Raw genomic sequence first — 18,016 nt, 5'->3', positions numbered from 1 at the left:
AAGCAATTTATTCTTAAATAAGTTTCTCTTTTTAACTACGACAGAAATAATTCTAGATACAAGGCTACGATCAACCCCGGGGTTTGATAGTCCACCAACAGAGTTAGCTACTTGTGGTGTAACATGATAGCTAGACATACGAAGATAATAGATATACAATCCAGGAAATAATGTCCTACTGCATCTCATTCACGGCGACCAATTACCTTCATAAGGATCCCTATCCCATGGCCTGTTGTATTTCTATATACAGTAACCTTCCCTTAAGTTCCATTTGGATATAATTGTAGAAATAAATTGGGCCAAAAAACATCTGTTGACCAGGTAGATTAATTAATTAGAGCGATTCTATCACAATCTAAATTCGAGAGTTCGAATCCCGGTCTAACCCCACTGTATTTTTACACTCAAAACACAGTTTGCTGATTACATTTTAGTTTGCCATGCCGGGAAAAAAGGTTTCGAACATTGAGTCACATTTTTTGGTAGTGGTACGGGGATCCCTAATATCGTTACTGTTTCAGATACCTTTCCAGAATTCCTTGACCTTTATTATCAATTGGAGTTGTGGCTCAGTATGAATTAAAGAATGTGTTACCCTTGACGAAGTTAAGTGTATTTGGTCATATAGGATGTCGGGGAGGAGAAGCAGTCTCTCGTAATAGATGTGGAAGAAATCAAAGATGAAGACCGACTTCCAGTCTGGAGGAAAGTTTGCTTCGCTATCGGCGGGGCACCATACCAAATGACCAACACTGTCATCAATTTTTTCCTCAGCATCTTTCTCCTGGAGGTGGCAAAGGTAGGTATTTTGGCACAACGTCTTCAGTTACTAGTTAAACCATTGTTAGTGCTTCTTTTAGTAACCTCATCAAACAAACTGATTCGTCGTAAGGATTTTAACTCGCCAAAATATGACAAAATAAATCACTTATTTTGTTCAGACTGATATTTTTCAGTGTGGCGATCTGCTTATGTTCCTTAGGAGATTTTGCACTATGCATTCACACTTTTTTGCTCACTATGGTCCAATAAAGACCGGAACTGTATAAAACTGTTGATAATTCTCGGTAAACGTTTCCGGTATCAACATATGCTTGCATCACCATTAATGATGATATTTTTTATTGTTATAAACGGCAATTTATGTTTTGAAAAAAACCCGATTATTATCCGTCCATGAAAATACAGAAACATAATTTTAAAACTTATCTTTATAGTTAGAATACACCATAACGCATTTACGTGTGCAACATTTATAGAACACCTGGATTTATAAATTACAAGTAGTGTCGTCTGCCATATCTTTTATAAGATATCTTATATACTTTATGAGATATCTTATAAAAGATATTATATATCTTATATAATATATAAGATATCTTATGAAATATATGATATCTCATAAACTTTTCTTTATAAGATATCTTATTTATTATATAAGATATCTCATAAAAGATATAGAATATCTTATATAATATATAAGATATCTTTAAAAGAAAAGTTTATGAGATATCTTATAAAGGACGAGACTCTCGCGAGACCGACAAAGAAGAAATGTTTGAAAATGACTGCTCCCGTTGTAAGGTCACATCCGTTTTCGCTGGTGATAATTTGGTAAAGTACTTGATCAACATTGCTCCATTTTCGCTCAAACCCTCTCGAACTCTCTCGGTTATTGATAGGTTCCGAGCGCTGTGGGGGAGGGTTTATTATCTCAAATTCAAATTTTGTTCTTTATAAGATATCTTATTACCGAATTATATAAGATATCTCATTTAATATTGTTTATGGTATATCTTATATAATATATAAGATATCTCATTTTTTTATAAGATATCTTATATCTTTTATGAGATACCTTATATAATATATAAGACATCTTATATCTTTTATTAAATATCTTATAAAGTATAAAAGATATCTCATTTATTATCTTATTAAGCATATAAGATATCTTATAAAGTATATAAGATATCTTATAAAGTATATCTTATACAATTTGGTTAAGTACTGGATCAACATTGCTTCATGAATAAATGACAACTTGGCTTGCCATCGAAGTCTGTCAATGTCACACATGAGATTTAAAATTGACCTTGAATTTCCTTGTGTTCACACTAGGCTCAAATAAAAACACCATGGTCCATACCTTCCGAGTAGAAAGCTACTTTGTCATTCATATATCAACACATGCCGCAATATTTCTCACACTTATTACTTTTACATGAAATAACATATTTTCATCCTGTTTGCTTGAAAAGAACAAAAATCTATCACTTGTTTTGTTCAGGGGACATCTTGAAGCATATTCAATGTCTAGAAATCTATCACCGTTAAAATGAAGTTTTGAATTTTCCTTGCTCACTATTGTGAAATGTACACTGTGTGCTTGTATATAATAACCTTACATTTCTAGTAAGGTAGAAGCTTTACAGCACCTACTGGACGTTAATAAATACGATTGCTGCTTTGCTAGAAGAGTTATTGAAATCCTTTCATGAGAATACAGAAACATAAATTAGTATCCTTTCATTAGCTCACCTGGTCCGAAGAGGCATTGTGAGCTCATGCCATACCGCGGCGTCCGTTGTCCGTCCGTCGTCCGTCCGTCAACCGTCCGTCAACCTTTTCTTTAAAACACTACTAGTCCTGAAAACCTTAATGGATATAGACTAAATTTGGTCTGGAGCATCCTTGGGCAAAGGGGACTGAATTTGGTATAAACGAAGGGTGTGGCTCCTCTGGGTGAGGAGGGGCGGGCCCTATAAGCGAATTTCAGGTTTAAATCTATAAGATCCTTCTTCTGTACTATGAGAGGGAGTGTATTGGCCTGGAGCAACTTTTGGCAAACGGGCCTTATTTTTGTATAAACGGAGGTTGTGGCCCCTCTGGGTGCAGAGGGGCGGGCCCAAAAGGGGAATTCGAGGTTTAAGTCTTCAAAATCCTTCTTTTTCTGTAACATTGGAAGGATTTTATCCAAATTAAGCCTGGAGCATCCTTGGGCAAAGGGGGCTGAATTTTGTATAAACGAAAAATGCGGTCCTCTAGGTGCAGAGGGGAATTCGGGGTTTAAGTCTTTAAAATCCTTTTTCTTCTTCACTTTTGGAGGGATTTTAACCTAATTTGGCCTGAAGCATCCTTTGGGTACAGAGAGGCAGGGCCCAAAAAGAAATTTGAAGTTTAAATCTATAAAATCCTTCTCCTTCAGTATGATTTGAGTTCTGTTAACCAAATTAGGTCAAGAGCATCATTTGCCAAGGGGAACTCAATTTGTTTTAACAGAATGTGGTACCCCTGGAAGCAAAGGGTAAGGGTCCAGTGGGGGGAACATGTACATAGTAATAAATGTTTGAAATCTTTTTTCTTCAGTTTATTTGGAGGGATTTTAACCAAATTTTGTGTAGAGCATCCTTTGACAAATTTTGTATAAACAGAAGGTTATATTTAGGGGTAGAGGGGCGGGCCCACTAGGGGAAATTCAGGGTTATGTTTAAATCCACCCCATTTCATAGGGACAGAAAGAAGGAGCCTAATGAGGGACAGATGTTGCTGACAGACAGAGTATATTCGGAAATAGTTGCAGTATTATACGTAATAAGAGTAATTTTCCATGGTTACTTTATTATCATAGTGAGCGATACAGGCCCTCTGGAATACGCCATGCTATTTTAATGAAGCCGTTATAGAACACACCTGTATCCGTATATTCAATTCAGCTGTGTATCACCACCTGTCACAATCTACATTTGTCACACTTGGGGTTTTTTTAACTTAAAAATCATTACATTTGTTCATAACATGCTTGTTTACCTAAATCAGAAATCGGTATTTTAGACACAAGTGGGATGGTAGTGTATAACTCTGACACAGAGATAGGGAGATGCGCCTTTAACTATTTGTTAATAGATACAGTAATGGAAATATCTGAGGATGACCCCAGGTACAACCCAGCACGAAGAGTACTACATGTAACTAACCTAAATATACAGTTTGCACTCTATCATAGGGCAATATGTGTTATATCCAGTTCTGACGACCATTCGCCATGCTAAGCAAATCGTTAAAGTAACACTATAGAGGGGGGAAAACACATATGAAACACATTCTAGCACAACATCACTTCCACTCGTTAATCGGTGACTGTGTTGTTTCCATACAGGAAAAACTGTCCACTACTTTTAGCAAATCGTTATTTCTTATTTTTGTCATTATGTATATATGATAAAAAAAATAACTATGCTTGCATCACTCTTCGTTCAGAACTGCAAATTAAAGATAAATCAGGCCCCTTTTCTTTAGATTCATATACTGACATTTGCCTCAAGCAGAACAATATTGAGTAACCTCTGAAATCATTGATATACTAGCTAGTTTAAGGTTTATATGTCAGGTGATTCCTTACTCCAGCACCTATTATGAGGCATCATGATTTTATGAACTATATATCTCGTTATCAATGAACTACTTACACAAGGTTTTCTACAGTAGAGGTTTTACACTACAACGAATAAATATTTATGGTCGTCATCATCACCTGATTTTCTACTATGAATTCTCAGTGTGTATCGTTTGTGAAAGGTGTTTTAAATCATTACTGACATTTATTTTATTTTCTAGACTTAACAGGAGATATCATGGCGGGGGTCACATGTGGTCAAAGAACTCGTACCCTTCAGGAGAACTTGCTAATGATACTGTCCTAAGTTACCAGGACCCTAATAACGAATATATATAAAATCAACTAGAAAAATACATTTGAATTTGGCATTATAGATAACAAAAATCATTCGTAGTGTCCTCCGGCACATCTATAAAACACCTTTGAAACATCATTTCGGAAGTATCTTTCCCTGAACGTTGTAGTTGAGTATAACGTTCTTGTCATTGTTACAACGCCCGATATATCCTTCGCATTTCATAACTTGATGTTGTTAAAGAGGTAAAAACATCAGCACTATGCCCTGTTTATGTATACCATGAGTGAACGTTAAACATATATAACTGGTTAAATATTTTCTCGCAATATGTTCTTCAAATATTTTGTGATTTATTTTAAAATATAGAAAAGAGAATACCTTAATGTCATTAAAGCCGTGATTTGAAATCAAAATCGATAGAACTTGCAAAATATGAACGAAGGAATACTTTACATATAGAAACCCTTGAAATATTACAAGGATAATAAGACCAAGTTATCAGGAAATGTAAGCATCTTCTGTTTCATCCACGGCATGCACCATGTAAATCTAGGTCATGTGAATCTAGGCAATGTCACGTCTTGCAAGTGGGAACCGGGGTAGTGATAGCTGTCTATATCTACCATACGTTTTGATTCCATTAATCTCCTCCGTCGTATATTGTTCGTTCTTACATGCGTTGCAATCCTATCATATATCGTCTACAGTATTTATTTGTCCCGACGAAATATATACCGCATTCGTACAAACATTATATTCAGCTCCCATTGAGTTATGTTTTCCAGATTTCTATTCTGTGCCTGTATGCTTTTCACCTATTTTTCAGATCCCTCCGCTGTATGTGTCCGTTATTGTATTCAGCGGGAAGGCGTGGGACGCCGTTACCGATCCCATGATTGGAATCTTGGTCAGTCGCACAAACACTAGATTCGGCAAGCTTCGCCCATGGTAGGTAATGATGCGTCTGCATTTTTTTTTATATCAGTGTTATATTGTTCCTATTTCTCCTGACGTTTGCTATTATTTCCCGTGACTTCCCCATTTTTTACATTATCAACTTTCATACACGAAAAGAATTGTTTCATTACAGGATACTGTTTTCTACTCCTTTTGGATGTGCTGCCTACTTTTTTATGTGGTATGTTCCTGACTTCAGCGACGAGGGCAAACTGGCATATTATTTTGTCTTCTACTGCTTATTCCAAGGATTTTTGACGGTAAGAATTATTTGTTATAATGTTGTTATTGACTTTATCACTATAATTGGACTGTTTGTATGAATCTGTATTGGAAATATGTAACAGTCACTCTTCAAAAACAGAACATTTGATTTCATAACTGTATATAATTTCCCGATGCAATAAAATATGAAGATACTACCCACCTGGGAATACCATGCAAGTCTAAGTTTAAACTTATTGATTCATAAATGGTTTATAAAATGATATGAAAAACTATATTGATATCTGTCTTCATTTCTTTGCAGTGCCTCCACGTGCCATACACGTCCCTTACCATGTACATCACTGGCAGTCAGAAGGAGAGAGACTCTGCTACGGCTTACAGCAAGTATTTACTCCAGCTCATATAACCCTGTATACCTCAGCTTACAGCAAGTATTTATTCCAGCTCATAGAACCCTGTATACCGCAGCTTACAGAGAGTATTTACTTCAGCTCATATAACCCTGTATACCGCAGCTTACAGAGAGTATTTACTCCAGTTCATATAACCCTGTATACCGCCGCCTACAGCAAATATTTACTCCCGCTCATATAACCCTGTATACCGCCGCCTACAGCAAATATTTACTCCCGCTCATATAACCCTGTATAACTCAGCTTACAGCAAGTATTTATGCCAGCTCATAGAACCCTGTATACCGCAGCTTACAGCAAGTATTTATTCCAGCTCATATAACCCTGCATACCGCAGCTTACAGCAAGCATTTACTCCAGTTCATATATCCCTGTATACCGCAGCTTACAGCAAGTATTTACTCCAGTTCATATAACCCTGTATACCACAGCTTACAGAGAGTATTTACTCCGGCTCATATAACCCTGTATACCGCAGCATACAGCAAGTATTTACTCCAGCTCATATAACCCTGTATACCGCAGCTTACAGCAAGTATTTACTCCAGCTCATATAACCCTGTATACCGCAGCTTACAGCAAGTATTTACTCCAGCTCATATAACCCTGTATACCGCAGCTTACAGCAAGTATTTACTCCAGCTCATATAACCCTGTATACCGCAGCTTACAGCAAGTATTTACTCCAGCTCATATAACCCTGTATACCGCAGCTTACAGCAAGTATTTACTCCAGCTCATATAACCCTGTATACCGCAGCTTACAGCAAGTATTTACTCCAGCTCATATAACCCTGTATACCGCAGCTTACAGAGAGTATTTACTCCAGTTCATATAACCCTGTATACCGCAGCTTACAGAGAGTATTTACTCCAGTTCATATAACCCTGTATACCGCAGCTTACAGCAATTATTTATTGTATAAAATATAGCCCAGTATACTTCAGCATATAACTCAGTATACTCCAGCATACAACCAGGTATACTCCAGCATATAACCCAGTATACTCCAGCATATAAATCAGTATACTCCAGCATATAACTCAGTATACTCCAGCATATAACCAGGTATACTCCAGCATGTAACCCAGTATACTCCAGCATATAACCCAGTATACTCCAGCATATAACCCAGTATTCTCCAGCATATAACCCAGTATTCTCCAGCATATAACCATATACTCCAGCATATAACCCAGTATACTCCAGCATATAACTCAGTATACTCCAGCATATAACTCGGTATGCTCAAGCATATAAGCTTACAGCAAGTATTTACTCCAGCTCATATAACCCTGTATACCGCAGCTTACTCCAGCTCATATAACCCTGTATACCGCAGCTTACAGCAATTATTTATTGTATAAAATATAGACCAATATACTTCAGCATATAACTCAGTATACTCCCGCATATAACCAGGTATACTCCACCATGTAACCCAGAATACTCCAGCATATAACTCGGTATGCTCAAGCATGTAACCCAGTATACTCTAGCATATAACCCAGTATACTCAAGCATATAACTTAGTATACTCCAGCATATAACCAAGTATTCTCCAGCATATAACCATATACTCCCGCATATAACCCAGTATTCTCCCGCATATAACCCAGTATACTCCATCATATAACTCGGTATGCTCAAGCATATAACCCAGTATACTCCAGCTTACACCAAGAATTTTTCCAGCTCACATAACCCGGTATACTCCTTGTTACAGCAAGTATTTACTCCTGTCCACATAACCCGGTATACTCCTTGTTGCATTAAATATTTACTCCTGTTCACATAACCCGGTATACTCCAGCTTGCATCAAGTATTATCCAGCTTACAGCAAGTATTTACTGTAGAACATATAACCCTGTTACTCCAGCTTACAGTAAACATTTACTCCAATAGACATATCCCGGGATGCACACATGCAGGAAATATTCTTCATTTCCTGTTTCATTATAATATGTGGTGCTCAAATCCAAATCCATTACTCAACATCCCCTTCTATTCTTTATTTCGTCACATACATACATTAGTGTGCTATAACTCATTTTAGTAAGTAGTGTTCAACACCAGTTATTTACCCGGGGCATATAGAAACATATCATATAACCTCTACACTTATTTGGTACGTGATATTCATAGGCCAAGAGTTTTATCTGTAACAAAATACATTTAGATCATATGTTTACGAACATTCTAAATACTATTCGGGAGACATTGCTAGATTTCTAATTTTGTCCCTTGTTTCAGGAATGGTTTCTGAGGCCATTGGTGTGCTACTTGCGTCTCTAGTGCAGGGACAGCTTATTAACGAATACCGAATAGCAGGTGATTGTAAGGACGACAAGGCAACTGCATCACCAACGCAACTCGAGAACCAGGTTAACCTTTTTAGAGTCTTGTCTGGAATTCTTTACATGTTTTGCCCTAAAGTCATTAATGTGTGGAAAGCAAGAACAACTTGGAAAATGTGGGTTCATCAGCCCCAATATCGAAAGGTCACACCATCGTATGGGTCACGGAAAATATCTAAATACAACCTCCCAACAGATACGAAAAGTTTTAAATGTCCCTTGCGTTAACACCAAAGTGAGGCATTGCTGGTGTCGGATAGACACCTTTCAGTCTATATTAACAGATGTGGGGAACACAGCTGGATTTAACGGTAAATGTAAATTAGCAAGCTTTATTTTAGTCCCAAAAGGTGTACGTACTTTATAAATGCGTGAAACACGCATACTTTATTAACAGGTTATATATATATAGTTGCGTGACGCACGTCATTAAGTGAGTTAGTTGACACCGGAATGATGTTACAAGATTTCTTTTAAACGCTCGATTATTTAATACATTTTTTCTGCGTCATGATCATAATTACGAATTATTCTGACACTTTGTAAATTCGGCCGTGAAACTCAAGTGTTGTGCAATCAAAATGATGAATTCAATCCAATGTTATCGGTCTCGTGCTGCTTGTTAAGCCAAATGATCAAATCATGATGATTAAGGAAAAATAACACTCTTCTTTGTTTAAGCAGTTATTTTTTAATTTCCAATCATTAATATGAAATCTTTATGTTTTCACAGAAATTGTCCTACATATATGGGTCCGCCGTAATGATAGGGATATATCTGGTTTGCTCAATAACAACGTTTTTTGGGACGCGTGAAAAACAAGGTTTGGTATGGGCTTTTAGCCTTTGTTGATTTTATTCCTCCTTTGTTTGTAAAATCTTCTTAAAGGAGGAAATAAAGAGAATAATAATAATCTATACGGAGAGACGTTTGACTCTCGTTTTGGCGAGAAGTTATCTAATCCAACATGAAACCATAACAATAATATTTATTTCTGTTTAACTTACCATACTCGATCACCTTAAATCGGAAATGAAATGATGGTTTTTGAAATCACAATGGATCTTGTCTCTGACCATACCAGAGGTCAATGTTGTTAGTACAGAAACAAGCTGTGACTAGCTGTCTATTATAGACGCAGTTTATAGTCATTGTAAATGCCCACTTCATTACAGGCAAATAAATCATGAGCCGCTTTTAATGCAGTTCGTGTCATTTTTTTCTGAGATGCAGTGGAAATTCATATTGCCCATGAACTGCATCTAAAAGCAGTTAAATGATTGAATATGTCCATTAATGTATTTTGAATAAAACGTTACCGACCATAATAGTGGTATAACAGCTTATAACAAATGTCACATTTTGGTATATTGTATTGGTGTCTACGTGTGCTCTATTGTCCTCATAGGTATAGCCACGGATGACAGTGAGAGCTTCTGTACCGGACTGAAACTGGTACTAGGCTGTAAATCCTATGTCTGCCTGTCCTTCGCCTTCCTTTTCATTTCTTTAGCTATAGCAGTAAGTATGACACTGGCTTTCATATTTGATAATATCAACATGCAAAGAAATTTATAAATATCAAAAGTGATATAATTTTGATTGAACCATACAATGTAACAGTCAATGGTCATAGACGTCTGATTGCTCTGTTTCCTGTTTGTTTGAGTTAAAGTCGGATTAAGAATTATGAAGACATCAAGTGTCATCGCACTGAAATTAGAACAAAATCAATTAGTTTATCTGCATCGTCGACTATCCATTTTTCGTCAAAACATAGGAAGAAATATTATTAACAATTTAAAGAAAAATTTCAGATCTACCAGTTTTTTGTTTGATATAAAGCGTATTGTTATAATGAGATGATTACGAATTCGTTGTTCAGACAAAACGGCCTGACGGAATTACTAACGCCATGTTTTCTGTTAATTCAATCAAGTTTCCATGACATGTTTTTGTTTTGTGTATAAAGATTGTATATGTAGTTCTCTGCTCACATGTTCCAGAATTATTTATACAAATCTTGGAATGAAATACTGACGTAGTCGTAGTTCATATCGGACCATTCGCATTTGATCCAAGTACCGATAACAGTTTTGTTTAAATGTTTCTATAGAAGAAAGCAGCATATATATTAAGAAACATTCGTATCTGGTTTGAAAGTGGAATACAAACGGTCATTGTCTTGTTTGTGTAACCTGTTTCAGGTAGTACAAGGGAACCTCGCCCTGTTTACTACTCATACCCTTAACTTGGGGGACTATTTCACCACGTTTATGGTCATCCTCCTGGTGAGTATCCTCCGTGCATTGTACCTATTTGGTAGGAAACGTTAGTCCTAGATTGCGATGTTGTTTGCTAAGAACCTTGTATCCGGAATACCTGCTTTTTACCTGTATTTTTAAAGGGTATACGGTAGCTTTCCACTATTTTTGGTATCTCTTCCGTTCATTTTCTAGTCTTCCGTGTAGACTTTGTGATGTTATTATCATTACTTCCCTTTTATGATATGATATGATAAAATATGAGGTATAACGATATTGTGATAATTTTATGTATAAATCGTATCTATTATCATGTACCTTATAGAGAGAAGGTGGTTAATAGGGAGCGTTGATAAGTGCAGCATATGACACTAGACGGGGGGGGGGGGGGGGGGGGGGGGGGTGCGTGCTGATAGAATGACATACTGCTTCGCCGTGGTTTGACCTTAAATGTCATTTGAGCTGTCACTGCTACAGGGCTGACTGAGTAATGGTTGATAAGGGGAGACCTGTTTGGGGGCTTGGGAGAACAGGGAGTACAGACGTATAAAGGGCTCTGGTATCTTAGCTGAGGATAGTAAGCTAAGTGATTTTTGACGATGAAGGGAATATGATGGTATGATGCACAAACTGTAAATAGAACTTTGATGTTAGATGTGTTGTGGAAGCGTCATGCCGGTCACTTTACAATAGGGAGTAGATATGGACTATTTGCAGGTATATGCCATGAAAAAAGGAGGAAGTATACTGATGTACAAATTAAATCCTCCCTTTTTATCGACGCATGTACCTGTGGACTATTTAAACACCGTTCATATATGGATTACGACCACTGCGATTTAACGTTGTTATGAAAATGGCTGAAAGAGGATTTTACATTGCCTCTCTCGTGCAATGACAAAGGATTGGTAAAGAGGCACCGGTAAGAACTCCTTCCTCAACATCAGTTCCTTCTGTTTATGAGTGAATCAAGCAACTATGGATCGATTGTGAGGATTAAATGGATAACATTAGCTGGCGGAACATCAGTCCATTAAACCAAAACATTGATTATAAACCGGCTTATTATGACGTCAGAGAACCTTGGGAGGACTATTTTGTGCAGTTCGAAATATTTGCGGAAATAGATTAATGGACTGATGACGAGAAGGCCCTGTTTTTGGACTTTAGTCTCAGAGGTAGTGCTCAAAGTATATTGGCTGACGTGAAAAGATGAATTAAACACCAACTCTGCCCCGGGCAACCAGGCTTTCAGAAAACGGTCAAGGTAAGTATGTAAAAGTACTGTGATTGTGCAACCTATGAACCTTTTGTGGGATACAGGGTCTACTGTTACCATTCTTTATGCATAAGTCTACGACATGCGGTCATTACCTGACGACCTGATGCCAAGAAACATGCACTGTACCCAGCTAGGCTTCAAATGTGAATTGCTCTTCAATGGCAAATTTGTTGACCTTTTAGGCATACGAAATTTAGATACTTCGACAAAATATGTGTCATGATACTTTGTAGCGAGTTTGGACCCTTCACTGGATGGCAATTACCGTTCTGATTTTATGAAGATACACCGCTGTACCAATATACATTCGCAATGAATGTTTGGAGTGGATTGTGTGCTATGGTAGCTGTGTTAGTGCGTGAAATAAGACTATATTTGAATTCGATGGATGCCTAACCTTTACTGGAGAACTAAAGGATGACTGTTGTGCACCACAGTATATGTCAAAGCTCGTACCTTGATAGTGCCTTTAGTTTGGGAAGAGAACACATAAAAGATTAATCCGGAAATTAAAAGAGTTATTATAATTACCGGACAAACTCAAAGACATACGCAACCGAGGACGCTACATGGATTAATGATAAAAAAACAGAGAGTATTAAGCTTCAGTCCAACTAATATGTATCTTATTGTAAGCTGCCTCATTGACTTAAGTTTTCCCCAAACTGAAGAGGTTCAAAACCTAACGTCGAACACTTTATTCGCCTAAAACCGCACCATGGTAACTGAAAATTTGTTGAATATATTTAACACGGTTCTTTGGAAGACCAATTATTCTGAAGACTCAGACTCGGCATAGGATGAATAGTGTAAGTCAATATGGACATCAGTAAGCCTCCAAACTAATACGAGTTATACATGTAGTGATACGAGAGGGAGACATGAACGGTGAATATTGTTTGATTTCAGTACGTAGTTTCTCATATATCTCAGGATATCTAATTGCACCGGATTAATAGTTTTGAGCATTTTAATGTATAAAACGTCTGTCTTCTTTATTAGTTCGTAATAAACAGTTATTTTTGAATCTATCTTCTTGGATCAATTCAAAAACCGAAACTGGAAAACTAGATTTTATTGTAACTCTCTGGGCCTCCATACAAAAGTACGAAATTGGAAAACTGTTATTTGTTCCAAACAAAACAAATGTGGGTCACATGTCTTTTAAACTTTTAAAAGAAGGGGGTGGGGGCNGGGGGGTAATACTTTGGTATCTGTTGCATATACCTTGTTGATTAGAGAATGCAATTGATATAATGCGATGCTTGGACACTGGGAGGGGGACCGTGCTGATAGCACGTAGACTGACAAATGGCTCGCCGGGGAGTTTGACCTTTAAGGTCATGGGAGCTGTCACTGCTACATGGCTGGCATGAGGAACACTCATGAGTAATGGGTGGTTTGGAAATACCAGTATGGGGTCCGGAGAGAACAATATCAACTGTTCTATTTAATCATATGCAGATAGAATTGTCTGTAAAACTCAGATTCATTTATACAATATTTACAGTTCCGTATGAAAAACAACATTTACCTTGTTTATTTTAGCCCTTTGTGATCCGTAGTTATTTCCCAGAAAGTACCATAGGAATCTTTCTGAAATTTCTTATGTAATTTCCTCCTGGCCCCTAGATTAGCATATTTACTTTTGAGACTGATAGGATAAACAAAATGGCCGACATATTTTGACAGTTGAGATTTGTTATCGCTACTCTCAGAAAATATTGAGGATCTTTTTTCAAATGTTATATGTAGGTTCCCCTTGGTCTTAAATTGTGCATGATCATTTTAAGACTGATCTTATGACAAGCTAGCCGGCTGGCGGCCATCTTGGATTTTGACATTTATCTCGATTTCCTAGACTGGAGAGATCTTTCTCAAATTTGATACGTATGTTTCCTTTCGTCTATCGTTGTGCATGTCAACTTTGATACTATTTAGATAAACAAGATGGTATACATGCGGCAATCTTTGATATTGACATTTAATGTTTGTTATCGCTATATTTCAGAAAGTACTGGAGAGATGTTTCTCTATGTATTATGCATGTTCCTTTTAAACTCTAGTTGTGCATGTTTACTTTGATTGGTAAAACAAAACGGCCGACAGATGGCCATCATGCTTATGCAATTCTTATACAATAACATTTGCCAAAGTGACAAATTACATATGACATAACGAAGTTATGGTTTTGTACAAGATTCCGGTTAAGGATTTCTAACATGGGATTGGGTACTTATATCTTTAAGGAAAGTGAAGAGCAAACACGGTAAAAGATCATATTATGTAGATCTGATCAAGATCATTTCATGGTGGGCGCCATGTTCCTTCTAAGATCTTTTGTTTAATTTCTAAAGCTTATTTTTTCTGTTGACAGGCAACTTCTATTTGTTCTATTCCTATATGGCAGAAAATATTAGTAAGATTTGGTAAGAAATCAACATATGCAGCTGGTATAATTGTGAGTACATTTTTATTATTAACATGTATAATGGTGGGAGGGTCTGCTATATTAACGGAATAGCCTTACAGTGCAGTTACTCATTACTTTGTTTTACTTCCCTGCAACGTCAAACTATTTTTTAACTCGAAAAATGTAACACCAAAACAACCTTCTTTGAAATGGATAAATTTAGGGTAACATGTATATGCTTTTTCTATTTTATTCAAATGCATATGTTTTAATGTTGTTGCAGCTGTTTATCCCGACATTACTGTCCCAGCTGTATATCACTGACAATATTTACGTATATTATGCAATACTGGTACTGGCAGGCTTCAGCGTCGCAGTCTCACTATTATTACCGTGGTAAGTAAACTTGGCACTGTCACTTTTCCTGTATAACGTATTATTACCGTGGTTAGAGACGTTGCACCATCACTTTTCCTGCATTACCTATTAATACCGTAGTTAGTAGACGCTGGCCCATCACTTTTCCTATATGACCTATTATTTCCGTAGTTAGTAGACGCTGGCCCATCACTTTTCCTGTATTCAGTATTATAACCGTGGTTAGTAGACGCTGATCCATCACTTTTCCTGTATTCACTATTATTACCGTGGTTAGTAAACGTTGCAACATCACTTTTCCTGTATTACCTATTATTTCCGTGGTAAGTAGACGCTGGCCCATCACTTTTCCTTTATTACCTATTATATCCGTGGTTAGTATACGCTGGCCCATCACTCTTCCTATATTACCTATTATAACCATGATTAGTAGACGCTGGTCCATCACTTTTCCTGTATTCAGTATTATAACCGTGGTTAGTAGACGCTGGTCCATCACTTTTCCTGTATTCACTATTATTACCGTGGTTAGATGACGCTGGCCCATCACTTTTCCTGTATTACCTATTATTACCGTGGTTAGTAAACGTTGCACCATCACTTTTCCTGAATTACCTATTATTACCGTGGTAAATATAACTTTGCACCTTCATTTTTCCTGTAGAAGACTTTTTTTGTGTTTCTTATGATGTAATAATTTCCTGCTACCGATGGGTTGATTTTATATTCTAGATATACACTTACATGAAGTTTGACACATGAATGAATAGAATCAAAGATAACAACGAATCCTGTTTATATTGACATTTAAGGTGACAGTCCGTAAAATGGATCATTTGCAACTTTAACTACATTCCATATATAAATAAATAAACCTAACGTTTTCAATGATATACTTCAAGTTGGTTTCTACTTTTAGGACATAAAATACTATACCATGTTTTTCAGGTCGATGTTGCCTGATGTCCTGGACGAATTTATGTTGAAGACAGGGCAACGAAAAGACGCCATTTTTTATTCTTTTTACGTATTTTTCAATAAATTAGCTGCTGGTTTAGCCTTAGGAATTTCTCAAGTTGTTTTAGAGTAAGTATACAAAAAGTAGAACATGTAAATGCCATATGTGAACGCAATGATACCTCAATGTTTGGCTTTACTACAGAAGGGGAATCTTAAATCAGAATAAACCTTTTAAATAAAGAGAAACCAATGTTCAAAGATACACTTCCCCCTAAGTACAGATTGTAAATAAAGTGGACATTTTCGGCAATTTCAATTCATGGAATTATGCAAACAATATGTAAGTTTAAGAAATAATTATTGTTAATTATAAAAGAGGGATATATTTCATAAGGGTAATATTTTAAACAAAAAGAAATCATCTGATATACTTATTATAGATCAGCTAGGTATCTCAAACGTTTATTGATAATAATCATATACAACATGTAAAGAGCCCGACATAATTTGCAAAATTACTCAAAGGCGCTTTTATGACAAAATAAACCACTTGTTTTGTTTTTTTGACGAATCAGAAGATTTGTCATTTAACAGAAAAACGCCAAGTCACCGATCCTTCATCTCTTTTATTTATTTACAGGATAGGCGGTTACCAAACAGGTGAATGTCGCCAGCCGTCGTCCGTAGGCCTCGCGCTACGCTTACTCATCGTTCCTGGCCCCGTCATTTTCTGTCTCATTGCTCTCATCTTCCTCTGGATGTATCCCATCGACGAGGACAGGCGTAAACAGATCCGCAGCTTGATAGCAGAAAAGAAGTAACGTTCGATTGGACACAGCCGACTCGGGGTCAAGGTCACTATTTCAAGCAAAAGCATGTAATTGTTTATTTTCTGGATTGGTTTTGCATGCAAATCACTTCACTAAGACTTTTTGTCTGTTTGATTAAATAAACTCAACAAATAAGAAACGTCAACATGTCTTTCTGTAAAAAAAAGAAGAAGAGAAAACTCATGTAAATCCTTATTTGTAAGATTTGTTACCAGGCAATGATAACATTTGTCAAAACATGTTTGGGATATGGATATCCGGGGACATTAGACGTAAAAAAGACGTAAGAAATTATGACGTTTCTTTTTTGTTGAGTATACTTGTACTTAAATATATATTGCATGTGTTTTATTGCGTTAATTATTTAGTAAAAAGCTAAACCAGTAATCGAAGCTATTTATGAATGAATAGAAGTATAATCTGAATAATTATTCAACCAGTGGCCTTGACCCCTAAAAAATCCTTTTATATCACTAATTATTATCTGCACTGTTGATTGAGGAATGCATTTCACATATAGACACATTGTATATAAAGATTGAACAGGTGTATTGAACATTCATGCCGCTTCATATAAAATGTTCATTCCTCATAAAATAATATCAAAATTAATATTTTGTGCATAAAATACTCGCCCCTCGATAACACCATAAAACATTAACAGCCTGTTACTTTTACCAAACCCGGTTACATAAATACAAAATGAGCAGTTATATTTTTAGCTCACCTGGTCCAAAGGACCAAGGTGAGCTTATGCCATACCGTGGCGTCCGTCGTCCGTCCGTCCGTCGTCCGTCGTCGTCCGTCAACAATTTCTTTAAACGACTTCTTCTTCTTAACCACTGATTGGAATTTTACTAAATTTGACTGGAAGCATCCTTAGGTGGTGGGGAATCAAAATTGTACAAATGGTGGGGCTGACCCCCCAGGGGGCTGAGGGGCGGGGCAAAAAGGGGGCAATTTGGCTATATTGCTTTAAGCGACTTCTTCTCTGGAACTAAGAGATGGATATCAACCATATTTGCCTGGAAGCATCCCTAGGTGGTGGAGATTCAAAATTGTACAAATGGTTGGGCTGACCCCCCAGGGGGCTGAGGGGCGGGGCCAAAAAGGGGGCAATTTGGCTAGATTGCTATAAACGACTTCTTCTGTAGAACTATGCACTGGATATCAATCATATTTAATCAAAAGCATTCATGGGATGCAGGGATTCAAAATTGTACAAATGGTG

The 18,016-nt window shown here is 36.8% G+C and overlaps 1 protein-coding gene across 1 annotated transcript in view; it reads left to right on the top strand.

The window, feature by feature from the left end:
- Positions 1-18,016, top strand: part of LOC110443672 (sodium-dependent lysophosphatidylcholine symporter 1-like) — a 53,798-nt gene that overhangs the window by 15,311 nt on the left and 20,471 nt on the right. The window contains exons 10-21 of the mRNA XM_021488035.1: positions 632-802; positions 5,527-5,648; positions 5,791-5,917; positions 6,187-6,265; positions 8,554-8,684; positions 9,391-9,481; positions 10,067-10,179; positions 10,866-10,949; positions 14,582-14,665; positions 14,901-15,013; positions 15,944-16,081; positions 16,596-16,772. Coding sequence (XP_021343710.1) covers positions 632-802; positions 5,527-5,648; positions 5,791-5,917; positions 6,187-6,265; positions 8,554-8,684; positions 9,391-9,481; positions 10,067-10,179; positions 10,866-10,949; positions 14,582-14,665; positions 14,901-15,013; positions 15,944-16,081; positions 16,596-16,772 — 1,430 coding nt within the window. The remainder of the gene's footprint in view (positions 1-631; positions 803-5,526; positions 5,649-5,790; positions 5,918-6,186; positions 6,266-8,553; positions 8,685-9,390; positions 9,482-10,066; positions 10,180-10,865; positions 10,950-14,581; positions 14,666-14,900; positions 15,014-15,943; positions 16,082-16,595; positions 16,773-18,016) is intronic.

Source organism: Mizuhopecten yessoensis, unplaced genomic scaffold, assembly GCF_002113885.1.
Source record: "Mizuhopecten yessoensis strain PY_sf001 unplaced genomic scaffold, ASM211388v2 scaffold716357, whole genome shotgun sequence".
Classification (NCBI taxonomy): domain Eukaryota; kingdom Metazoa; phylum Mollusca; class Bivalvia; order Pectinida; family Pectinidae; genus Mizuhopecten; species Mizuhopecten yessoensis.
This window is presented reverse-complemented; position numbering and strand designations above follow the sequence as displayed.